The 27,264-nt window shown below is 40.3% G+C and overlaps 1 protein-coding gene across 3 annotated transcripts; it reads right to left on the bottom strand.

Annotated features, from left to right (window-relative positions):
• Positions 1-1,192: 1,192 nt before the first annotated feature.
• Positions 1,193-25,620, bottom strand: LOC108672841 (carboxyl-terminal PDZ ligand of neuronal nitric oxide synthase protein). Of its 3 annotated transcripts, XM_018160586.1 has the most exons (10): positions 25,082-25,620; positions 23,757-23,828; positions 21,399-21,500; positions 20,807-20,899; positions 19,643-19,723; positions 8,111-8,258; positions 7,589-7,713; positions 6,922-7,116; positions 5,864-6,031; positions 1,193-4,116 (listed from the first exon to the last, which is right to left on the bottom strand). In XM_018160586.1, exons 1-10 carry the CDS (start codon positions 25,193-25,195, stop codon positions 3,529-3,531), a joined length of 1,686 nt encoding a protein of 561 aa, XP_018016075.1. In that variant the 5' UTR covers positions 25,196-25,620; the 3' UTR covers positions 1,193-3,528. The 3 variants fall into 3 exon arrangements, with proteins under 3 accessions (XP_018016075.1, XP_018016074.1, XP_047740347.1); XM_018160585.2 differs by lacking the exons at positions 19,643-19,723; positions 20,807-20,899; positions 21,399-21,500; positions 23,757-23,828; positions 25,082-25,620 and adding an exon at positions 9,003-10,367; XM_047884391.1 differs by lacking the exons at positions 1,193-4,116; positions 19,643-19,723; positions 20,807-20,899; ... (1 more) ...; positions 23,757-23,828; positions 25,082-25,620 and adding exons at positions 4,926-5,208; positions 9,003-10,387.
• Positions 25,621-27,264: the final 1,644 nt, after the last annotated feature.

The following is a 27,264-nucleotide window of genomic DNA, read 5'->3' on the forward strand; positions in this document are numbered from 1 at the left end:
TCAGTTAAGGTTAGCATGGTCAAGATGGATGACTGTTTGCACCCGATTTTTTATTTCATTAGTTCTTATTACATAAAAAACCTAAAAGTTAAAAATATGCAGTTAATTACGGTATTGGTAGTTAGTGGTGGTCGAGTTTTCCTTACTAATCTCACCTTTGTTTAGGTTTCTTCTTTTTCCTCTAATAAATTGTATTTATTACTTTTTTACCCATAACTTGCGTCGCACATGTGTGTTTTTTTAACTAGTTTACTGGAGCTTTATGTTTTAATGCACTCAAATTGGCATTTAGATTTGCCAGTACGAAATTTTGTGACCTACAAAATATTCTGAACGGCCACCGACTCCTGGGAAGGCTGCCAGAAAAATGCAGTGCAACCTCTTGTGTCTTGTCTAGTCTATGGGCAAGACTGCCACCCATTTCCTCATCGGTTTTTATGATTTTTATGACTTTCTTTGAAAAAAAATAAAAATCATGAGTTCATGCACAAGTCTATTTAATAATGATTCAAATACCGCCACTTACTAAAGAGCGATTGCCAAATGCCTCTTACCTAGACATGTTGTGAGCTGTAAACGAACTTCTTTTAAGCAATGCATTGAAACATTATTCTAGTATTTCCAATTTATTAGAGTGTAAAGCAACCTAAATGAATAATATTGTATACACTAGATTGTAGATATAATTCGCTTTCACTTACACCCAAGAGACCATCGTGCTTCGTGATTAAAATATCAACGGCCAACACACCCCATGGCTTCATGCAGAAGTGTCGAAACTTATCGCCATTTTATTGAAATTTGATTGCAATCCAATTAAATCGCTCTATATTAGGATGATACGGTGCCGGAGGGTTATGAGGGGGTCTGGAGGTAATGACATTCTACTGCTCATCGATGTAGATGTGATGTGATTGGACCGGAAACTGCAGTCATGTAATTTAAATGGCAAATATTTACTTATTGTTTACTTTCAAAGGCTTCAAGATGATACCACATTATGAAAAATATCCAATGGCTGTTCTCAATTAATGTTAGTATAAACTAGAAGTTCAGGATTTTTACCCGCAATGGCACCTTATGCCAGGATGACATTCTTCAGCTGTGGCCAGAGGATCGTAGATAGCGAAATAGGGTTTAGCTAAAGCAAACCAATCATTCATTCTTTTCGAAAGGATAATGAACGCAGATCTAAATTGTCTCTTATATTTACGGGCATTGAAAATAGGATGGGAACTTATAAACTGTCATTTTATAAGCTATGGACGTCACAACAATCGACCAACCATCACTTTCAGGCATCAAGACCACAAGTCACTTACACAATAATATATAGTAAAAAGCAATTGTGTCTCTCATATGAACGGACATGATGGATGAGGGGCTGCGTTGCTCAGTATTGAGGGATCATAGTGGGGGACATCCAAGGGCCTTGCATGGATGATGTCAAATAATATATACAAACGCAGGCCTAAAGCTGGACGTGGTGAGGAGGCTGAAGGTAATATGGACACTATAATACATGCGACCTGCAATGCGCGGTGCTCGTATCGTGCATTGTGACAGGCGCAACACATGGTTGATAGGTGTAGACATGGCTCTTATTACACGTGCAACACAAGGCTGACAGGTGCGAAACATAAGTGAAGAACATTTACTTGCGTGTGACACGTGCATCACAGTAGACAACGCAACACGTGGCTGACACGTGCAACACAGTAGACAACGCAACACGTGGCTGACACGTGTAACACAGTAGACAACGTAACTGACACGTGTAACACAGTACAAATAAAATATTCGCTGCCTTATCAACTTAAAAACAGACGAAGTGGTCACACATGACGGTTGATTATCTAAAGAGATTAACTTTTCATTGATGGTTAAAAGATCACAATGAGAGATAAATAGACACGTAAGTATTATGCGCCATGTATGTATCGCTGGGGAAAATTGTCTGATTGGATAAAAAAAAATTTTCCAGCAAGTTCCAGATGGGTTATGAAATTTGCTGAGGATAAGAAACGAACATGGCAGCCTGAGACGATTCAATGTCAATTGATCCGCAGAAAATTAATAATCCGATGAATTTTCTTGTAAAGAGGTTTATCAGATCAAGTTATCATATTGCAAAGGAGAAGTAAGCAAATGAATAAATTATTGAGATCGTTAGTATTTCCCGGGCTTTCGATTTAAAACGAGGTGAAATAGAAAAAATGCATACGAAGGATTAAAATGAAGGGAAATGCGACAGGAGTCACGCCGGAGCTCGGCAGTTCAGAGCTGGAGCTTGTCTCCTCTCAGGGGAGGAAGAAGCACAGACAACCGCTAAGTGCCAGCGGACCCGTAATGACGTTTGCTACCACGCGACCCTCTGGACACGGAGGCACTGAGTACGACAACACATAACCAGAACATAACATCGAAATAAGAAGATCAGCAGTCATATCAAGAACAGGTCTATGTACCAACGTACACAGCAGTTCTTATGAAGCCATGTCATCTGATCAACAGTTATATGGCAAAGTACAGCCACGTTTGCGACATTAACAGTTATCTTCACAGAAGTAAATCAAGTTAAATTGCACAAACACAAACCCAGGACAAACAAAAAATTAATGAACACAAAACACATCTTACTTTTCTCAACGCTAACTCCATGACAAACACCGACTATGGCAACCTAACACAGACATGAAATATATTCTATGACTTGACTTCTCTGATATTATGCAAAATATAGAGACGCTTGTAACCTAATCTTTATTTGATAGTAGGTAAAGCCTGAGCGATAATACAAAGCAGGAGCAAGCAGCATATATTTGTTTCTTCTATACTGAGTACTACGAAAATATTGGACGGCTACTGAACCAAGCAAGCGTGAGAAGCTCAGTGTATACGCAGCTTATAATGAAGGGACACGACTAACCATAAGTCAAGCTCACAACCAAGTCAAGACGAATGGACAAACACAAACAAAATTAATGAGCAGAGAGAGAGCACGCCATTGGACGGATCTATAGGAGCTAACTCTATCCAGCTAAAGTATCTTGCCTTACACAAGTGAACGACCACACATATTGTCCACAGAAGCTCGTGCTATCAATACTGATCATTTGAAACACTTTAGCTCGTCAAAAATACATATACAGGGATGCTTCAAGGGAGGGGATAGTTATAACATCAAAGAGTATTTTCGTCAAATTTTTGCTGGACAAATGATTTCTAGCATCAAAGGAAAATGATAGTCATCGCTAATTTGTAGCTTGCAGCGACATCACAGGAGTAGCAGACATCACAGCCAGACATAGCAGGGACTGAAGAAGGATTTGTCATAAGAAATGAATCATGCTATGGGAATTTCATTGGCTACTCATGAAGAAAATTTCAAGTCAATTATTGTCCAAAAATGCAATTTGCCAGGGATATCATAACTGGTGCACATAATATTCAGACTTATAATCTGTGGGAATTGCATGAGTATAACAGCAGACTCAGTAGCAGGTGGAGGTCAGCTATTGCTGCTGATCACTTAGTGGTGTGTCGGCCCCACGACATCCGTTGCAGTTGGGCGAGTGTATTCTGGCGCGGCATTCTCTCTGACGCGGCCCGAGTTATGGGCCCAGGGTTGATGGACCCGAGACCCAGAGGAGGCACGGAGCTGCTCAGTGAAGAACTAAAAGTAGGCATCCCGGTAGCGCCCAATGTATTCATGCCAGCAGGTCCAAAGCTGGGCATGCCAGTGGGGCCTAGGTTGAAGCAGGACGGCGGAATGAGAGAAGGAAGAGCCGAGTTCTCGGGCACGAGCGGCAGGCGGTGGTAGGCCTGCGCATCGCCAGGGAAGAAGACGGACGAGGAATGTTGCTTGTGTGACGGCGAGTGCGTGTCGCCTGCTGGGAAGAGGGTCGCTATGCAAGCCGTCACGCTCTCACGGGATGACTGCTCACTGCTGCTGTTGCTGCTTCTGTGCTGCAGCTGCTCCAGCTGCTGCTGCTGCTGGCTTTGCTGCAGCTGCTGCTCGATTTGATGCTGTTGTAGCTGGTGATGCTGAAGCTGTTGTTGTAGCTGATACTGATGTAGCTGCTGCTGGAGTTGGTGATGGAGTCTCGGCGAATTCTGTGAAAACACAATTGTTATCAATGGAAATAAGACGACATTAACAACTTAATTTGCTTCCGCTTTCTTCATTTTTAATAATTAAAGTGTCTTAAAATTATATTATTTTATTGATCGTCAAGAAGGTCTCATTTATGTAGAAATCAAAAACTAGTCTGAATCTAAGATAAGTCATTCAAGTCATTGCATGGCTTTTATTAAAACAGAGATTACAGCCATCTAACTCACAGCGATGACGAAAATGTAATCAATACAAGGAAATTGTTATGTTTTGATTATGAGCAAAAGCTACACTAATCTATCAGCAAACAATGCAATATTCTGAGCTGAGGTAAGAATTATCGAAAACGATGGAGATGAAATAAACTGGATGCAAATTCATAAATATATGAGGATCCATAAAAGCCTTACAAAATATAAGGAAGAGTAAAATGTGAATAAATCGTGGTAGCAACATAATATTCTTATATTCAATCTGTTGCAAAATAATCTTACTGACTGGATAAATTGCTGAGTAAAACACCACACTACTAAGCACGGAACTAAGCTGTCTTCAACCATAATTCTGTTCACTTATCAAGCTGAGGCTAAGGCAACAGAGACGATGGGCTCTAGATGCATCAAATCAATACGAACATTTCTATGATTGTACAGGCTGCTTTAATGACACGCGTAAAATCAACTGCAGTACTGAAAATAAAAATTGAAAACGAAAGCTATTGTGAGCACGTGATGATGAGGGACGTACACAAACAAGGCGAGACACACGCAGGCTGGACGCCCGACCACTGTAGCAGCAGCTCATCACGTCAGCTCCGTGAGGGGGGCTCCATCGACCACGTCAGTTCGTTATACCGAGTTACCAATATAGCCTAATTATTATACTAGTCAAAACTAGGCATCTTAGTTTCAAAATGCCCTAAAATAAATTAATAGCAGTTCATAAAAAATACGACACGAGAGATAAGTTCAGTTAAGCTGCGAGACATTCAGCGCGAAGCTCGGCAGCTCCGTGACAGGCTCAAGGTTCAGAGAAGGCAGGAACACTCAGTATTACTAGGAACAAAAACTTATTTATAAGTCATCCATGTTCTGAAACAGAAAAAAACTGAGAGTTAGTCAGGCTGAATTAGAAGGCAGAAGAGGCATAATACACACGTTAGGTCAGGAAATACATGGCCACAATAAATGGCAAATATAAACCAAAACATTGTTGACTACATAAGTTAATTAAACACACAAACTCCAAAACTGGCAGGAATTGTATCAAACTTAATACGGTTTAGAATCAATAGCTTTAATGGATCTAGAATATCCTGCATCAGTGGATTTAAATGTATTACAGTAGTACATAATGAGTGGGATTATTGTAAAGTGACGCCTTATGATTTATGTAACAAAAGCGTATCGTTTAATCAACTCATATATACTTTAGGTGATTTGTAGTGAAAAGAACGTAACAGAAAAAGCTGTTTTATTAATTACAATCATAATTCTATAATGTTTTAACAGCTTTTATGAAGCTGCCGATCTAACATCGCCTTTTTTGCTCTCTCAACTTTCAAGCATTTTAGTGACTAAAATTAACCGTTATTCAGAATATCCCTAAATTTTACTGGTTAGTGTGGCCGCTAGAATCTTATGGCCTGTAATATGAAAACAAGCAAAACAAATACGATAACAGGGCAACTGAAAACAGGCACTGATATTTAAAACTTGGCGTTAAGGGAGGGGTGTTAGAACCGACCTGCAGGGATGGAGTTGGAGGTGTGGTGGTGTCTGGAGGGGGCGGGATGGTAGGCGGTGCGGCTGTAACTCCTGGAGAAGTGATCTCCAATTCTCTGATCTGGAGCACGAGAGCCTGGATGTGCTCCAGTAACTCCTTGTTGTGCACCAGAAGTTGATGAGTTCTCGTCTGCAAGCCACACAGATTTGGAATCCAATCTAAGATTTGATAAGCTGGATCCAATTACATAATATTAGTGGGACGACGCGGTCAAAACCCATCAAATGGCAGTTAGGCCAAACAATTCAATGTCTTTTGATACACACTAACTTATATATTTTACTGAAACGTAGAATGTAATGGAGATACGCTCACGTTCCTAATGTTGAGGCTCCATAAGTTGCCAGGCTAATTCGCTTTTCACATCGTGATCGGATTAACGAGCTGAGGCTCAAAACAGAGCTCGGTTAAGTATACATATGCGAAGTTGAAATAGAAAACCACGATGAAAATAAATCTAGAGAGCATACGTGTATTTTGAAAAAGGGTGTCTAAAATCTACGTATTTACTTCAGTTATTTACGGGATCTAGTATAGTAGTTTGGTCCACTATACTATGTCTCTCCGGCAGTCATTCACTAGGAGTCTCAGATACCGCAACTCAATTCAGGTCGCCTCTCTCACTCATATACATCGTGTATTATCCAATGATGTATTGTCTGTTTTATATAAACATAAGAATAATTCGCATGACACATGAATAATTCATAATAACCGTCGACTTCGACTTCAATAACCTGGGTTTCTTCAAACCTGATTCATTTGCCTCATAGCTTTATAAATCGAAGCAAATCAGATAGAAATCAATGGAACCTAGAAAATTGTTCAGTGCATCAGTCTTCTTTAAAAATTGAAGGAAAAACATTGAGAAAAACCAACACAGAAACCGTGGTCTGTAATGCCTAGAATCATTTCAAATTGCATAGCGGATAACATTTAGGATAATATACTGCTAAAAGTAAATAATGGTTATGCAAGATAAAGGATTATGAAATTAAGGAATAATTGATTGCCCGAACCTGAGCCTCAAGTCTGGCTGACGTCTCAGCAGCGAGCTGGTCTCTGAGCAGATGTACTTGTGCTACAGCTGCCTGCGTCTGCTGCTGCTGCTGCTCCAGCTGCGCCCTCACCAGCTGCAGCTCGTGGTGCAGCGCCAGGGGGGCGCCGCCCCTCAGGGGGTCCCCTGCTGGTGTGCCAGTATTGCCAGAGCTCGTCTGCACACATCACGCAGAGTTAACAGTGGAGGCTCCAACCTAAAGCTTATCATCCCACGTTTTCTTATCATCAATTTAATAAACGACTGTGATTGCCTTCTCGGCAACTTAATAGAAGCTAACAACCATGAAAATATTAAGTCAGAAGGGACACATGAAAATGTCAATGGTAGAGTTACATTGTAAGATTCGGGTTGAAAAATATAATTTTACTGAAGAAATAGGTATATTATACCAATTTTATTTACCACCAAAATAAACCAACCCTGAAATCTCATGGAAAATTGCAAATATTTTAAACATAGCTAACCAAAGCAGTTCAAATGCCATTGATCTTCTACAAAAAAGTAACGCAAATTTATTAAGAAATATGGGTTCATATGAGTACCCAATTTCCATTATATTTAGCAGTATTTTGAGTTGAATTATTTTAATTAATTGATTTAACAATAACTAGTTTGGTGGCGCTGACTTGTGGTTTAAGCTGAGAGGGCGAGGACGTGAGGAGGTCAGAGTCACCAGGCTTGCCGGAGGCGAGGCTGTCACGTGGGTCGTCAGGGGTGAGTGTGACTTGCCCGCTCTCCTGGTCTTGCATGTCTACAACACAAACGTTACGTGTCATGTTATACACAAACGTGTATATACACAAACGTGTCATGTTATACACAAACGTGTATATACACAAACGTGTCATGTTATACACAACAGATCTTCTTCTAACCATGATGGTCTTGTCATCAATATCAGGAGGGATGTTTGGTTATTAAATATCACTTATACATTTACTTACGTTCTAATAGGAAGTTGGATCGATGAACGCAGCATTAAGAATAATTTGAGCGATTTAAGTTCATATTTCATGTAATCGTAACCCAGTGATTCATTGTGGCATCTCCGTTTTCAAATCGACGATTTCACAGTTAATTTATCGCGGTTATGCTAAATTTAATGCTCGAAACTTAACAAAAATAATAATAATAGGAAAATGACGTACCGTTTTTCCTCTTGTGCGCCGAGTCGTCGGAGTCGTCGTTGGAGTGCGAGGAGGAGGGCGAGGGCGGGCAGGGGGCCTTGACTGCGCTGTACTTGTGGCACACCTCGAACGCCTGGCCGATGGTGCGCACGATGCGCATAGCCTGACTCTGTTGAGTATCGTGGGATTAGTAGTGTCTTCATCAATGCGTGAGCAGCTCTGTTGAATATCGTGTGATTAGTAATGCTTAGCTTCATCAATGCGTGAGCAGCTCTGTTGAATATCGTGTGATTAGTAATGCTTAGCTTCATCAATGCGTGAGCAGCTCTGTTGAATATTGTGTGATTAGTGTGGCTTAGCTTCTTCAATGCGTGAGCAGCTCTGTTGAATATCGTGTGATTAGTATTGCTTAGTTTCATCAATGCGTGAGCAGCTCTGTTGAATAACATACGTTATGCATTGCTGGCATTACTTGTTCATGACATGATTTTCGGCGTTATTACTACGCACAGAATAACCATAAACACAGCAACAACTAAACGCCTGCAATCCGGATATTGAAAAAGTCATCACAAAATCCGATCCACCGTTGTAAAGCACACAACATGTAAAACTGTTCTCGATAAGGTGTAACCATGGAGAGCATCCAGCGCTCGTGCAAACAAGCATTAATTTCAATAGGGTACAATAAAATAAGGTAGAGCTGTGATTGGTCATAGTGAGCGTTCGTCGTATAAGTCGTCAAACAATTCAATAAAATTAATGTCACGAGTATTGGAAAGAGTATTCCTGCGAAGTAGTTCCCAGCGGGAAAACACGCGTTAATATACATCTCCCTGTACATCAACGCATTTCCTACACATGATAACAGGATAAGGCGGTCTTAGGGACGCACAACTGCACATGTACTTACATCTAGTGACAGGTTTTCTAAGCTCACAGACGTTGACTCGTTATCAGCAACTTCTACAGACTTGATCCTGTCAATGGGCAGGGCAGAGGAGCTGCGCTTCTTGTGGGACACTTCAGGGGACGGGGACTTGTTTCTAGGGGCGGAGGGACCTTCGTCATCACATTTGAGAATAGCCGTCTCCTGCAAGACGGGCCGGCGTTCGGTGACGTCGTGCCGTCTCAGGGTGTCCAGACGCTGGGGCTGCAGTAGTTCAGAGTGCGATTGTTTATTTCTTCTCGAAGATTGCGGGGACATTTGGCTGCGGAATTTAGAGTCGAGCCCCCGGTCATTACGGGGCAGCGATGAAAAGCGTGACGACAGCTTCGTGTCAACGCGGGATGGATCAGAGGAGCGCGACGACCCATTCGTAGAGCCTGACTCTGTTCTATTTGATTTGGGTAAGGTGTTCGAAATATGTTCAGCATTGGCTCCTGATTTTCTGTGTTTTGAGTAATGGTCATTGATTAACTTCCCTGCCGACAGAGAACTATCATTTTCTTGAATAGCATCTTCTTTTTCAAACCTACGTCCTTTATCTATTTTATTAACAATAAACTTCTTCAACTGAGGTAGAGGAGACGATGGTACATAACTGTGTGGGGACACCGGCGATGATGCGGGGTGTTTAAGCTCGGCGCCTGCAGAGCTTGAGAATCCGGTGAGACCGAGCACGCCTGCGATGGAGTGCGGTCTGTTGAGGATGTAACGTCCCTTGTTGGAGGAGCCATCGGGAGGGGCTGACAGGGGCATGCCATTGAAGGTGCGTCCTTCAACTTCGGGGTCTCTGAAGGAAAGCTTCTTCCGAGGTCGATCATCTATGCAGGCAGCAGACGAACTGGCCACGCCATCAGCGCCTCGTTGTCTTAACATGCTTCACACGATGCAGCAAGTTCAAAAGAGAACTCCAAACTAAAAAACACTTCAGGGTATCGTAAGTCCTCATTAGTGCGCCCAGTGACTCTTACTACAACCGGCGCGTGATATTTCTGCAATTCTTGTGACTCTAGAGGCACTGGTAGGTGTTTATCGAATTTAATCAGGCACGAGTTTTAATTCCTGTCACTACACCGAAGATTGACATAGCTATTCGGCCTCCATGAAATGCTGACTTTCCGCATTCGGGTAAAAGTTCTTAGACTGATTAATAATAAAGCTATAATACTTGATAATCATAAGTTATAATACAGAAAAATATTACAAATTTGCTGAGCACCATTATTTACGTTCTCATAATCAATTTTCAATGGCGTTTTCAGACGTTTATGAGTTTTATGAGTAATTCTGGTGAGAGTGGTGACAGAATTTTATTTCTTGCCTGGATACAAAATAGACCGTGTTAATTAACAGGGGATGTAATACTTTTATACCTAAAATAAAAGCCGCCCACTATCATACGATGCCCATTGTAAAGTGCAATTTTAAGCACAATTTTCAGAAACCGCATTACTGAAAAGAATTAAAATAGAGTGAAGGCAAGGTAAGAGCTAGAACAGGAGGTGACAGGAGGTGATGATTAGCACGAGTCAAGAATATCTTTCAGCGAGGCAGTTCAAGTTCGTCAACAGATCATTAGCGCCTGTGTTCTGGCGACAACAATCAAAGAACAAAGGGAGAATATGCGCAGATAGTTCAGGGTCCCACAAAAGAATGAGGTACAACTGTGAGACCAGAAACTGTACGTTGCGATGCACAGCTCGAGGATAGGAGATTAACGCTATAATAAGTTAGCAGGAGTCTAAATTTGGTGTGGCTCTACAAGAAATAGTCAGAAAGAAGGGTGAAAAGCAGCAGCGGCTAGCATGGGAGTATTTTGAGTGTATCAAGGTGACGTGCTGACGTCACACGGGCTTTTTTGAGGCGTCCAACTCCGACCAAAGCGAACACTGAACAAACAGAGAGCCCAGCTATACAAAGCATCGATCACGAACGCGTCCCTCGACGCTGGGCAGTTCCCCTGCAACGTACACATGCAACGCGAGCGCGGACACTCCCAGCTTGTCATATTAAGATCGCTCGCGATAAATAACATCCTTTTTCTTCGGTGAGACGTTATAGCTACACTTGATGTAACAATTATAATGCATCGCCTAATTATAACTAAAAACAAACAAAAAATCCAGGCGATACACAAACATTGTAAACAGTAGGAATTAAAGATAAAAAAATTAGGCAGAATATGAAGAACAAAAATAATCATCAAATTTAGCAATTCAATTGTTAGCAGAACTGAAGAGTAATGGGTGCATGAAAAGCCACTTAGAATCATCAATCTTGCACGGAACAATATTGCAAACTTGTTGCATACTGAAAATGGAAATGTGCGAATCCTTTCGGCAAGGCAGGATGAAAAATTAAATTAAAAATATCGTCTGCATTGCAGGGAATGATAGTTGTGCAAAATACAGTAAGCGTCGACTAATATGATACATTTAATTAAGTAAAAATACAGTCGGCACTACTGATAGGGTAAGATATCATGCAGTGGGCGCTGCGAGGCATCATGCAACTGGTCATGCAGGGAATGATACAGAGGGAAGACATGATACAGGGGCAAGGCAAGGCATCAGGCAGCGGGCACAGTGGCATGCAGTGCCCTGGGCTAGCACGGTCATCTCAGCAAAAAGAGGCAGTTGGCTGCCAAGACACAGCATCGCTCACAGAATTACGCATCTCAGCTCACCAACACACGTACACTAACGCCGCCCGTCGTTTGTGGGTAACCAACGCATGGCGTTAGTGCATTGCTTCGTAGCTCGCCGCATATCAACAATATGACAAATTTTGAATCACCTCTGCACTCTAAATAAATACCGTAGGTCACAGAATCGTGAAACAAATTATCGGCGAATTTTATTTTTTATTTTAAATAAGATCAAATTGATAGTAACTTCATACTACTGATTGGTTCTAAAACAGATATTTAACTAGAAAGTTTTTCCTCCTAAATTGTGCACTTCTTTATCAGAATCTTGCAAATATTAAGTATTTGAAACTCTGACACAGTATGTAATGCGTTAACAGTCAACACTCCGTGAACAATGCTCTCATTAGCTATTAAACGATTTTGAAATATCTAATTGGTTTAGGATTCGAGTCCTAATAAAATACTTCAGTAGTAGCTAACTCAATGTCAGAGCTAACGCACATCAAGAACATGGCTCTATTAGCTGTCTAGGCATAATTGTTTGACATATCAGAGTACACAGTAAAAGATCGGGAGCCAAGAAGAGCATTGTCCTCGGTGAGGGTGGAGAAGTTGTAAACAATTCTTACAACCCGCAGATGTTGAGCCGCTGCCTGCGTTGACAACACGCAAACGTCATGCTATATAACCGTGAAGATTTTCAGTGCAGCAGAGACTAGTACACGCGACAGAAAAATAACGACACTTGACACCAGTAAAGATTTCTTTTTATAAAGCAAAAAGGCCGTATTATCTCGGAGCGAACAAGATACTTGAACATGATGAGTCATTTCCGGGGAGTTTTGGCGATACGGTTGCTGTTTATGCAAGCGGTGAGACTGAGCGCCGCTACACGGAGCGCCTCGACAACTATGGAGAGGCGCTTCTGTGCCGCGATAAACATAGCCAAACTCGTAGTCTAGTTACAAATTAAGCACCAGGTTTACAAGCAAATTTATTCAAGCCGAAAACTTGAACTCGCATAAGATAATTTCAGAGATAATTTCCCATCCATCATTAAATCAGAGTTTCGTTGATACAATAAAATGCGCCAACATTCACAAACGTAAAAACACAAATATATGCAAAGATTAAAATAGAAGATGTCAAGTTTATAAAAACATTATGGAAATAGAACACTTTCGATCGGGAAAGTTGAAAATAATTACCCCACGAAATAAATGTTTAGAGGAGAAAACCCCGCCCCAGCTATCGTGACGCGTAATGAGAAGGCCACAGCCATTATTTTTCTTCAATGCTGTCATTCTTGCTTGCACTCGACTCAAAATAAGACTGAACTCATTTTGCTTTGAAAATTAAATTCGGAGGTAATGCTTCCACTCCAATTTGAAGTAAATAAGTTCAGTCGTGATATATTTCAATTTTTCTTCGATTAATGTATTCTTTCCAAGCCTGTTTGAAGTATTACTGGCGCGATTGAAAACCAACCTTACATATTATAAGCAGTTCAAATCGCCTGCATATTAACAGTTATGGCCAAATGAAATTTATAGTCAGAGGCAAATAAAGAAAATTAGCCTTGCCAAATTTGTTTAGTCCCGTTATTCAAATTACTAAATTCACTAAATATTTATTTTAGTGATAATTAAGCCCGGACTAATAGAAATTCTGAGTCCAGCGTTAGACAGCGTGAGGTCGGTCGGGAAAGTTGCTCTACGGGAGGAATACGTAAGGAAATCCAAAAGACGCTTTGGTGACGATGTCGGCAGCAACGTAAGCAACTACAGGCAAATAATTCAACACGGGCGACTTTGTAAAAAGTGATAAACATAATTTATGCTACGGCTCGTTTACGTCCTAAATGCAGAGCTAGGCAATAAAGCAAGTTTAATGGTGCAGCAAATTAAGCAAGGTCGCAGTCCCATCTCAGGACATGCTTCACACGTGCCCTATACACAAGCATATTTCGTCCTAATGCTATGCTAGAACCTAATGAGCTTGTATCCCGGCAAACCATATAAGGCTTGTGAATATATTAATGATAGACGTATGAGTACTTTGCTGGGATAACTTGAACATTTGTGATTTGTGAATATATGCCAAACCCTGGCGAATTTTGAGTTGTTCGATGAATGCAACTCCTGAAAGATTCAACAATAGAAAATTTTATTTATTCCAATTTCACCATGAATAATTATCGATTACGAACCGCCCAAGCAATTGAACGATTTATATTCATTATGAAAACCAGTTACGCAGTATGTACACACGCAAGATGTTACTATACACCAACACAATGAAAATATACACAGAATGCAAATGTATACGCATGTATCAGAATATGCCAGCAATATTATAATGAGATGCACACGAACAAGTCCACCTTGCTTTGCAGAGATAGACTGTTTGCGGCAAGGAACAATAGAGCTGAGCTCAAAGACGACCGGCGCTGCCATTATAGCAGATCGAGGGAGCGGTGAGTAAGCGCAACGACAGCCATGAAATGCACACGACCTTCTTCGCCGCTACTGCCAATACTACGAGACTGCAGTGCCCGACTATCTATTTTGCAAAGAATACAAGCCTCTACAAATAAAATTCTGAAGAGGAAGGAAGTCTTCATATAAATTCATGAAACGAGTTAATCGAAGATTTCCAATGAGCGTACCCTGTACAATGAGAATCAGAGGATATAGCTGGTTCATTGAACACACTGCGTTGAAAGACCAGCAAGACCCTTTGTAATTTCCAACGTGGCTTACTAGTGGGTAGAGCTTTAATAAACCTTGAATGATTAAATAACATTAGCTAGTGAGGAAACTTTAGATGTTCAAAGCCTGATGAGTTTACTATAATGACGGAGAGTTGAAAAACGTGCGGTAATTGTTTTAGGCAAACATGATTGGCTATTACCATCATCATAAAATTACGCTACTCACATGAAAAAAACTGAACGAGAAAGATGTCAGGTTGCGAGCCACTGTCCAATGTCGTGCATGGTAGTTTGACAACACTAAACCTAGATAGTTTAGACATGCCGAATGTTTGTCTCGACATAAGTTACAACGATAAAACTATAGATAGCATACACGTCTCAGAACTAGAGCCACTACATCGAATGGAGTTATTATTGAGTTTTAAGGTCTGGTCGGAGCTTTAAAGAGGCCAACTACCATCTCGATTATTTGACCGCTCTTAACTAAACTACAGCGAATTCATGTAGCGTGATGCTTATATTGACTATTTATGCATCATAAATAATTTCGATTTAAAATGATATCGCAGTAGTGGAGGAAAGTTCATGTGAAGCATAAAACAATGGCGAGCAAACAGAATTATTCTTCACCATCTGCCTGCCCTTTAATGATGTTCGGTTCAATGAAAAATGGGCAAGAAAATAGTTTCCACAAAGAAGAAAAGCTATCTTCTTGCGAGATGCGACAGATAAAAATAGTTTCAGGTATTTCTTTTAACAATGTTATCATAAATGCGAGGTTTCAGAAAGCAGCCGCAGCTCATTCGTTCGAAACAGCGGCATACTTCCCGTACGATCATGAGCGAGACAGCAGCCTATATCCTCGCCGCAATGACAAACATATTCGTAACTGCGCTGTCGTTCTGTGTGTCACAGCGTTATTGAATGAATTATAAACCATGAGTTGCGTTGATACAGACATGCAAATTCAGCTTTGTTGTCATGATAACGTTACTCAAGCCCTCCAAAAGAATGAATATTATACTCCTAGAATTTCATACGCAATGGATGTCATGAAGAGACACGAACAACGTTCCGCATGACGGCGCAGTAATTAAGCTTTCGTTACTCCATTTGCTTAGCTATTATTCGAATAAGCTAACAACGGAAACTAATAAAAAAGTGAATTCAGTTCAAATGAACGAGCAACCCCTGCAATAAATTATACGGCATCTTATCGAACTTCAGCTCTATTGTATGCAGGTACGATGTTCGGAAAAAGCTCATTTTGTGCGTCGGGTGTTTTGGGGCACACGCCAGAGAGGTGGTGACGCGGCTGGCTGTGATGCACAAATACGAGCTAAACGCACCTACGTTGCTCATCTTACTAGCCTGATGAGTAGTTGGCAATCTGAACTTGCTATGCCCACCTGAATTATGGTTAAAATTTTCTTCATGTGAAGTTTTTAAAGCGTAATTAAGGCCAAGTACACTTGCGATGTCCTTCATAACAATTTGTCGAGACAAGACAAGGCTGAAACAATGAATATGTAACCAACCTTGCCTATAATTATTCCAAGCTCCATTGAACAGCATCCTGACACAAAATTATTAAAAAAATAAATTACAAGGATGGCCCTAAGGTGACATTAACAACTCAGAACGTGCTCAGAATGTCATGTCCTTGATGGTCATTCGACAGAAGTAAGGGCGCTGAGGGTACAATGGTAGGGGGTTGGTTTTTTCGGCGAAGCAAGGTGACTCACGCAATGAAAGAAGCACTTTGCCAGAAAAATATTGGATGCTAATTAAGCAAGAATAAAATCCGTCATAATCGTACTTGTTTGTAACGAAGTTGAAAAATGAGCGAAATGTTGAGAATAACATTCAAAGAATATATTAAATGGTTGCAAAGTCAACACGAACATCCCATGTGAGAAAATATATATGATTTGAGAACAAGCAATAATGAGTGAAACAAGATACGAATGAAAAGATCCAAAATAGAAAACGAATGATTAATAGAAAGTCTATAAGATGGACACAGCTGCAACCAAGTTGTTGAAATAGAGCCGCAGTAGCAGCCGAAAATACTATATGCAAAATTTACAGAGCTACACCACCGAATTACAAAACGAAACTTTGAATCTAGGCACATTAATAATTAAGTTTGAATCGAAAACAAATCAAGCTCATTGATACGTTTTTTACTAATTATTGACTAAAACTCATTGAATAGTCGTAACGAGCGAGAAAATAATAGGGCAGCGAACTGTTAATGTCGCCACTTTAATTGTCAATAATTCAGCACGTATAACGATAGATTTATTATCATAGAATTGGGCGAGGAAAAAAGAATATTTCTACCCACATTTGTTCACAAATTTAAATGTGAGTATGACGACGGAAATTTATTTAAAAAAAAATCGGTCTGACTTATAAGCATAAACCATCATCAAATCAGCGAGCTTCACAACACAGCTCAATTTTATTAAAGCTGCTGCATTGCATTTGCATCTCACATTTACCCTCAGTCTGTACACAAGAATCATCCAGGAGTTTTTTTTTTTGCAAAACTAAACACAGCAAAAGGCACATAACGATATTTTGCTTTACATTCACTTCCTGATTACTGCTTCCATCGGCTTAGTGACGTAACGAACGAAACAGTTGGTCTGCACTAAGTAATCAAGCACTGCATCTTTTGCACCTAACACAAACGGCAACAAGAGCACGGACACTAGCGCGGCGCTCGGCCGCCGGGTGCGGCAGCTACCAGACACCGCGCGTCGTCCACTGCAGGGCACGAGAGCAGAGCAGCACACGTAGGCCGAGCGTCCCGAGCTCGCCTTACCAGACTACTGCTGCTAGACGCTCCCTGCCAAAACGTTCCCCTCATACATACTCTCCCACATGTACGTGGACATGAGCGTGTGTGAGGTGTAGGGGTGCGTGTGAGAGATGCACTTGAACGCACATAGTGAGACTCTCGAATTGTGTTTAGAGATGGAATCATGCATAACGCCACAGCTTTCTTTCCTTAATTAACGCCATAGTCCATCTTCATTTGCGCCACAAAACACAACGTTATCGGGAGATGCGCGACCGATATCAAGTAAAAATGAGGCGCTGCAAACTGCTGCATTGTATTCAGCAGGGAAATATAAATTTATATGTTATTCTTCAACTTCAGCATTTACAATGTAGCGCCACGGCCAGCGATGAGGCAGAGAGTAGAGCAAAAAATCTTCGCTCAGTCACGTAGAAATAAAGATGTGATTCACTACGAGGGAATAGATTTTGTAACAGACAGCAAAACAGTCAAAAAAGTAAAATCGTTCACCTGATTTTCCTTATGGATGCAGGACAAATTAATCTTTCACGCTCGGAACTATATAAATGCTGTAATAGTCAAAAGGGCTTCACACGCGCTCAAAGGTCTCGCAAAAACTAATTACGCTTGCTGTCTGACTTAATACATCAGTAAGAGAAGATAACTGAAATAAATGTAAAAAAATCAATACGCAATATTCTTTACTTATACGAGTTGGAACTGCCGTATTTTTGTAAAATCGTACCTATCTCATATGTAATCAGCTCGAATGGAGCCAATTTTATAACAATAGTTTCTTTTGACTTCAATGATACATCGTAAACTGGAGAGAATGAATAAATAAATGATAAACTAGAAAGTTGTACTCTATCGACACTCTATTACAACACTTCTCTTTAACTTAACTTTTTGTTGTTTATTTGTCTGTCTGCTACAAATCTTATAATCGATATTTAACACACTTGTACCTCTCCAATCGATCTGAAATTTTGCACACTTGCGTAAAGTCGGAGACAATGCAGGAATCAATTGATTGAATAAATAATTTTGAAAATTTAAATTTTTTACATAAAATATTAGAAATTAAATAGTAAAAAATTAAAAATTATTATTTTTTAAATAAAATTAGAAATTCATTGTACATGTGTAACATCGGAGACACTGGATTTCTTAAAAGTGTTGTCTTTAAAAAGTAATTTTTAAATGCCTATTACTATATGCCGTTTCATTCATTGTAAACCTCTATAAGAGCTTTTCATAAAAGAACAAATTATAAAAAGTGGAAATTTAAGTTTGTATTGAATGATGTGCAACGCGTGCACGAAAAAATGCGGGATAACATACTTATCGGTCGCAACCCCGGTCACGCATAACACCAGGGCATTGGTGCTGCAAATGTAAGTGCTGGTTCCTCCTGGCACAACCGAGCCTTGCTTAGTTTACTTAGAGAACAGCGCAAACCTGAGCTCTAAATAAAGCCGAGCGGTAGTTGCTCACTTGGGACGGCAGCGGGTCAACAGCATCGCAACTAAAACTTGATTGATGGCTGCCAGAAAAAAGCGCCAGACGAGCGCCCAGCGTCAGCGTCTCGCCGAGCAGAACGAGTCGCTCTGATGTCGTGACTGTGAGCGCATGCGCGCTTTACTTGTTCGCACGTACTGCGCACCACTTATATAAATATTTATTTAATAATTACAACTGCGCAACCACCAGGCCGATCTTAAATTACTTAATGGATTGGTGATCGAGTTCAGGTGCTGGCAGAGGCGATAGGAAACGATCAGCACGGGAGCTTAATTGACGGCGAGCTCTGAAGGCCCCCGCCACAAATCACGTCAGATGACGGGCCGATGAAGAGCCAATGAGGTGGAGCCTTACGCTCAGCTGGCGACAGCTCATCTCGACCTCGTAACTTGGTACTGATGAACGACCTGGGGAGACTAGTGCTGTAGGCATGGCGGTGCTGCTGTGGGGGTGGGTGATGCTGCTCATGCTGTGCGTCTGCTCGTGTCCTCATTGTGGGTGCTGCAACTGCTTGGAAGAGACTTGTAATGGGTCTCCTGGTGCTGCGTTGGGTGCAGAAGTATTGCACTTGGCTATCTTCACAGCTAGTTTTGTGCACAGTCGTAATGATGCATAAGAATATATTGCGTATAAAATACTGCTACATCAAACAATGTGCTCCGTGAGTTCGTGCGGCAAGTATATGCCTTTGCTTATGCTAGGCGCGCCGTAGCGAGGAGGAACGGCGTGCTTGAAATACTTCGATAGTCGTCAAAAAAATAATTTAAAAAAATCGAATCTAATTCCTGGACGTTCAGCCGTACATTTCAGCTCACGCACTCGACGCTCGGGAACATAGCTCAAGATTTGACTTCACAACGCGCAAAATTTGTGATTACCAAGAACAAAACAGCAGGAAAACTCACGCTTTTGGAGGCCTTGAAGACGCTGCATCGGAATACGTTCGAGGAAGCATCTCTGGCGATGTACGAGAAGATTTTGAGATCCTGGGGGGAGGAGGGAAGTATCTCAGATAGAAGTTGGATAAATTTGGATGCATTTTACACAGGATGATGTGAACATTTTTCGGATTATATAATATACATAACAGAAAAAACGGGAGCGATCTGAAATTTAGGACAATACTCCTAGCATAACATAAAGATAAAAGATACCACAAGACTTTAAGAATGAAATTTCACTTGCAGGGCATAGTAATATTCATAATAGTGCCTCATTTCCTCAACTAAATAAAAATATAAGTTGAATTAGTGCAGATTATAATCGTGAGTTCTAAGCAAAGGTAAGGTACCAACACCTTTGACGAGCGCCAGCCTTACGTGATTCTGCCGTATGTAATTGTAAGGGAAGCTCTTTCTCTTCAGACAAATGACGTTGAAATAACGTTGATTACAAATTGAAACAATGAATGATTACGAATAAATACCGTTCAATCAACGTTACTTAACATCACATGTCAAGTGGAGTGATGTTGAATGGTATTATTGCTTATCATTAAATTAATACATCTCTAACCTTAGATCAAAGAATTTAGAGGCTTCTAAGCAATAGTAAATTCTCCCATGTTTATGATAATGGCCAGCCAGTTGAGCTCCACGGTCTGACCAACTCGAGGCATTTGTCTTCACTATTCAGGTTGTTACCAGTAACCAGTACTTAGTCATTACTTGGCTTGGGTCCGCGATGTGCAATTTAGGTGCGCAGCATAACCAAGAAGCATTTCACACAGCGACGCTAGAACGGATACTACATGTAGTGGTGGCGCTCTTTCAATATTGCTTACGACTTTCAATTTACGGGCATACATAGTCCGTTAGTAGAAGCACCAAGGTATCAAATTAATGAACTTTAAATTTATAGCCACTCTGGGGGTATACACTGGAAGATGGCATATCTACAAACATATCTACAAGCTTACAGAGAGTAAATAAACACTGGCGGCTTCCGGGGCAAAGTTATTAAAAACAATTAATCTCTTTTCATGCCGGTAAAACTAATTTCTTTCAAGTGAATCCTAAACCTAGAGTAAGAAAGACAGCAATAATACAGCAGGACATAGTCTTCCTTACCTGTGAGTCGTGCGACACGTAGAATATCCTGTAGATGGGGTGACTCATGATGAGGAACCGAGCCTCTTCTTCAGACCCCACGGGAGGGATGGGCTGTCAAACACACGTGCGTTTAACTCACATTTCACTCATTCGGGAGCTCTTTATTATACACGCAACAACACATAAAAAACTCGCATACTAGTATATACGCGGTGGAAAAGTGGCTCAACGTCAAAAGAGGGATAAATACAATGTTTCCCGAATGTATACATTTGCGTTGCATAGAATTACAATCTTGATACTCAAGAGAAAGAACGTCTTGTAACGCAACAAATAAAGCGAAACGAGCGCTGGCAACGTACCAGACAAATCGATTCACGCCTAGCGCTGAGGAGGCCAATATTTTAGTCTTCAGGAAATAAACGTAACGATCGATGCAATGAGCGAACTTTCTTCAGTTACATAAAGTAAAACATGAATTTGCCAGCAACTGAAATTGTACAAGCCGGAGAGGAAACAGAAAATTAACTCATTTCCACTAAAATTTGTATCCAAAATTTTTAGTATTTAATATCACCCAAGAGACCTATCAAGAGCCTGAAAAACTGACCTGCTTCTTGTTCTTCTTCTTCCTGACGAGAACTCTGACGCCCTCCACCGACACCTCCATCGTCACCTTCCTCTTCTTGATTGCCTTCGCTTTGAATTCGTACTGAAAAGAACACTTCGTTAGAGGAAATTCGTCTAATCCACATCAAAAGTCACAAAACATTTACCCAAGGATAAAAATTGCACGCGTCTTCAGGCTAATGCCAAAACCTATATCCCTGTCAAAAAGGTAGCTTTATAGGAACTTAAATTTAATGCTTCATGCCGGTGAATTAAAAAAAAATTATTCGATTATGACTACACAAAAAGCACCCATGGCATTGTACTTGATAAGCCTGTATCATTATCATTCAAAATCTACATTAAAACACATTCCCTTTAACTAGGGAACGGAAAAAAGTGAGTCTCCCGCACTTCCTGTAAAAACATAGCACATTTTTGCGGAAGCCGGAAGTGGGCGTTACTGGTCTGTGGTGGACGCAAGAGCGGCCCAACCGATGACACGTCACGCCGCCGTCTGGCACTGCCTCGTGCACTGCCGTGTACTTTAGCTAATCATTTAACACACAATACTTATAACAATTTACAATTCCTGAAGTACTTGTGCAAACGTATGAATTTGTACGGTTCCGCCTGGGAAACGGTTTTTTTCACGGCCTAATTCATAACCTTGCACAACAGCTATATGCTACATAATTAATTACATGTCAACTCTTCTTGGCTTTTCAGACAAAATCTGCATTAGGCAAGTGTCTTGAAGAGTTCTAAAAATTTCCTTCGGCAGTAGCAATTTTTAAACACCGATTCGAAACGCCGGTAATGTGACAAAATAAAACTGAATGCTGTAAGGTTCAATAATTATTAGCATGGTACGAGTTTCGTGCTCGCATTGTCAGGAAATTGGCCCAGCTGGTGTTGATCGATGCAGCAGATCACAACAAGTGCAAATGCTGCCTACATTAGCATTCATCAAATGACAATGCAGCTGCATTGCAAACCATAATTACACAATTGTTCTATTGAAGCCCCGGACACTAAATACAGCTCACACTGACACAAACACTCAAATAGAATATTGACGTGTACCACCATAACCGCCTTATGATTGACTTGTTTCATCAACTTACTTACGGAGCAGAGAGCGAGCAGCGCGACGCGCAAATTCTGTAAACCGTAATTACGTCATCAGGCTCGGCCGTGATATTCTGTTCCGATGAGGAAACTGAATGAATGTCTTCGCAAAATAACGGAATATCCTAGAGCAACAAATCAAATGGTGAGCTTTCGACGAAGGATTTGTGCAATCGACTTTCTAAAAGAACGAGCATATAAATCGCAAGGCAGGATAGATTTAATTAGTCAACAACTCCCTTATTTTCATCTGAACAACATAGTTACTTTTTAGATGTTTTAGATTTCCCATTGATTTTACTATAATCGTCTGATCCGAATAAATGTTTGAGGAAATATCCTTCAGCTTCTGAAGAAATTAGACGCAGCAGCACTAGGAATTTTCCATACAGCGTTTTTTTTTTTTGCGCTGAATTCCATACGCACAGCGCAGCCGAGTTAGTGCGAGATCATGTACCTATACATTTTCGACCATGAAGCTTCAGACTCCAACTTTAAACACTTGACTATATTGACTAGCACCTAATTAGTTAGGTTCCACATCTTACGCCACCACGCACCAACTCAGCAGCAACGGGCAAATTAAATATGCATAAGTGAGTTTTTGAGTTGCACGCGTGCTGGACTATCGGACAATTATCCCCCCCCCCCCGCTGAGGTAAAAAGTCACCACCCACGACATTCAGAGAAGTTCTTACAAATACTTGTCTGGAGACGTCCAAAACAAATGCTGTTCAAAAGGTTATGAAATTAAGTCTGATGGCAAACATTGAGTTATGTAGAGTAGCGTATCACGAGGCGACCAATCTCAATGTTTGCTCATGATATCCGTTACATTTGGATCATTGAGGAGCATAATTATTGTTATATATTCTTATTGAGATGATTCTTATTTAAATAGTCGTAAGAAATTTACGAGCTTCAAATTTGAGATAGAATGGAATTTAAGATGGCATTTGCAATTCTGAAAAGTGTGAAGTTAAAAATCGAGCACAGATTTCGTGTTGAGTTCTATGAATGTCCGCTTCTTGGTAGCATATAGAAGAAGCTCGAGAAGCCCGTTCTATACGGATAACACTAAAGGATACATTCTCCATGAATGAAAACAACTCAACCCCTATAATTCCAATCAAAAAGAATCCTATTTATGAGGTAATAACAACAAGCCTGCTACTCACTCTTATTCTGCACCATTAATAAGGTACCTAACAACAAGCCTGCTACTCACTCTTATTCTGCGCATGGCGGCCACGATTTCGATCTTGCTGGTTGGTCTCGGCACGTCCAGAGTTCCGATGTACTGCACAACATACACATGAATTCAGTATTTCAATAATATATACGCCACCTTGATAAAAATAACGACATCAATTTCTTTAATCATAGAACATGAGGCTGTTCAAAAATACATTGAAACATCAAGAAAAACGATGAAAAAAGAGACCGGTTATGCATTTTGCTGCACTAGCGACACACTTGAATTAATAAATTTAAATATTTTAAGAAATTCGTTGAATGATTAACCAATTGAGAATAATTGATGTTAGTAAAGCACCGGCATAAAAATCCTTCCACTCCGGGCACGGAGTGGAACATTAAAGCCTAAGAGGGAGACGATGTATCTCAATTCGTCCTGCTAGGCCCTCTGTTGAGGCTTCTCGTGCACATTTGATTCCATCCCTTAATGCCGTAATAGGAGGTGTTGTCAGGAGCCAATGTCATTCACTAGACAGAACGATTATAGACTTACGACACTACGCAACCTTTGAATTCGTTTTTGTTTTGTTTAGATTATTACCTATTTGAAATTTACCCCAGTTCCTCCGATGATTCGGTGAGCTAATTTAGTTTGATCTATTTCTTGTGTATGTTATTGTTCTTGACTCATATTGTTGAATACCACGTTATTCGTTTATCTCGCATTACAAAATTGTCGTTCTTTATGTGCAGAAACTCACCATCAATAAACGTGATAAAAGTATCGAATCATCTCATTTTCGTGAAACTTTGGGGAAACCTTTACACCCTCATTTGGCTCTCCATGCTGCCACTACACCTAAATATTCAAAGCTTATTTTTGTTGCATTTATTTAAAATTTAGTAATTCAATGGTCCAAGATAAACAACGGATAAATAAAGAGAAACGTTCAATACAACAGAGTTTAGTTAACGCACTCTTAATATACTTACCTAGGTAGCTACGGTGAAATGCAAACATCATACCAACGAGTTGGGAAAAACGATTGTGTTACGCAGCTCAACTTCAATGTTCTTCATGAGCGTTCTTCAATGAATGAAGAACGCTCAACGTCATGATAAGTTCAAATTTATTGAATATGTCTCGCACAACCATTGTTTTCATTCAGTACATATACTGTTTTCATCGCAGCAAAATAACAGAACCCTTCGAAAAAAATTATAGAAAGTCATGATTAATCATAAATTACAACTGTACAACTGTACAAGTTGTTCACTGGGCAATTTTTCCGTTAAAATTAATTTAGTTTATTTGATCATCTGCAGATGCGGTTGAAGTAGTGAATAAACACTCACCTTTGCTGAGAATCTGATGCCCTCGGCGAACGACTCGTCAGGATGTAACGGAATGCGCGAGTCGAGTTCGTCATTGATGACGAGGTTGTACTGCTTCTTGCTGGGCATCCTCATGGTGGCGAGAACAGTCTAGTCTTGTTAGGTGTTTAGGTTGCCGGTGCTTCCGCTACGGTTGGTGCTGTTACAGCGCTGCTACCGCCGTTGTTGAAGTCGCTTCTTCCGCTCCAGCTGATGATGTTGCAGCGCTGCTACCGCCGTTATTCGTCAGTCGTATGTCCAGTGATTTTAATACTTAGAAGAATAATACCATCAAGGTCCAGGTGATAGTAAAATTCTATGATATACTACAGGAAAATTTAAAAAGCTATGAAAAACAAAGAGGACGCTTCGTATAGAATTTTCTTTTATCATTTTCGTTTGAGTTTGATGAGAAAGGAAACGTAGCTGAAGTTGAGCAGCTGAGTAATAGTACTCAGAGTTACGTCACGCTCGTGAGGCGATAATGAAATGCATGTTGCGCTCAGCCACTTTCCCACCTGAAAAACATCAACAAGCATGACGAATACTAGCAAAATCCATTGAACAATGCATAGCTTTTTAGTGCATGGGAATCACCGTTAGAAAACATAAAGCTTCAAGAGCTTCAAAATAATTAGTCGAATACTTTTTATGTGGTTACTCGGTAATTTGTTTGTGAAGCCATCAGCAGATACAGTCAAGATGAGACGCAAACCAAAGATTGATGTTGAACTAGATTTGAAAGCCATAGACATGAAATAAGCATTTAGTATAGGGAAATAAGTTCAATTGACTGCGCTGCACGGCTTCAAACGGATCATTTTTTAGTGCCACGTAACTGGCAACAGGGGTTTATTGTTAGTTTTATAAAAATTAACTTAAGTCTTAAACTGCATTTTAGTTTTTGTGTTTCCGGCTAGTTTACTATATTCGAGCGACATAGAGGTAAGAACACAAGCATGAGCACTTGGTGAACAGGTGAAGTTACAATGAATGTTTAGAAACTAACACAGAAAAATATTATCAAAAATCCAAGAACTTGCAAAGACCGTACCGGTATCTATTTTAAAAACGTTTCGGTACAAAGATTAGGTAAGCTAATGCAAGGCTGAGACTGTGCAAGACTGTGATGTCAACAGAAGCTTGGAAACAAACAAGAATTGCAATAATATGGCGGCAATAAATATGTTGTTCATAGAGCCTGGTGAACATCTGACTGACTTGTACGGAGCACACCTGAGTAAATAAGATCCCAAGATATAATTTCAAGCAGCACTTTTGCAAGTATTCTGAACAAAACAATGCAAACATGAACTAATGATAACCGCCAGTCTAAATGGAGAAAAATTCTATTGTATTTTTGCTTCTTATATACCCACTATGAATAGAGAAAATGAAGGTTTGCCGAAAATGCAGCGAGCATAAAGTGATAATGATGTAATCAATAATTTCAAATTACTTCGCAAAATAAAATAAAAACACCGTGGCAGCTAAACTCTTTAGTGGCAGGTGACTGCTAAACACGAATTTCGACGCGTTTAATACAGACAATGCCAACAGCTATAGAATCAGATTTGGTGTCAGATAACCAAAAGTTAATGATATCTTGCTTCCTTTTTAGGTATTCGCCAAGCAATTGGAACCGCATGAAAAATGTAGTCAAGCAAACCTGCAAACAAGAACCTCATTATAACTTCGCCAATGTAGCCCCAAACAAACTCTGTCACGATTTTTTATTCAAAATTCCCTTGAAATTTTACTTGAGGTTGAGGGGCTTTCATGTAAAGTGACGCGGCGAAAAGCACCTCATCTAGTCTTCTTCAGTTTATCTTGCAAAGCCTATAATATTCAGTCATGAATCTAAAACCAACCACAACAAATATTTGCACACAATTGAACCATTAATAGATCAAAAGAATGGTTAAGGCCGACGAAAAACGGCAAGTCACGTTGTTTAATTTACAAATATAGTCTTTGTCATGCACAAGCGACAACTTTTACATCGTTGGCAGCAGGCAAAGCGTAGAGGAGTTCCTTTCACGGAGCCAGCATCGTCGGTGAGGCAGCAAAATCAAGAGCATCGTCATTGTCGCCAGAAAATGAGGGGGCCTGACGAGTTGCACAATTGCTACCTCGCTGCAGTCAATTCAACCCGGCCACATCAA

This window comes from Hyalella azteca, unplaced genomic scaffold, assembly GCF_000764305.2.
Source record: "Hyalella azteca isolate HAZT.00-mixed unplaced genomic scaffold, Hazt_2.0.2 contig15387, whole genome shotgun sequence".
NCBI lineage: Eukaryota > Metazoa > Arthropoda > Malacostraca > Amphipoda > Hyalellidae > Hyalella > Hyalella azteca.

What these genes read in the sequence shown, in the direction of transcription:
- LOC108672841 (XM_018160585.2), bottom strand. Translation starts at nt 9,911, where the DNA reads ATGTTAAGACAACGAGGCGCTGATGGCGTGGCCAGTTCGTCTGCTGCC. An exon ending in CCTCTCAGCTTAAACCACAA is followed by an intron (nt 7,117 to 7,588) that starts GTCAGCGCCACC and finishes TGATGTGTGCAG; the next exon opens with ACGAGCTCTGGCAATACTGG. An exon ending in CTCCAACTCCATCCCTGCAG is followed by an intron (nt 4,117 to 5,863) that starts GTCGGTTCTAAC and finishes GTGTTTTCACAG; the next exon opens with AATTCGCCGAGACTCCATCA.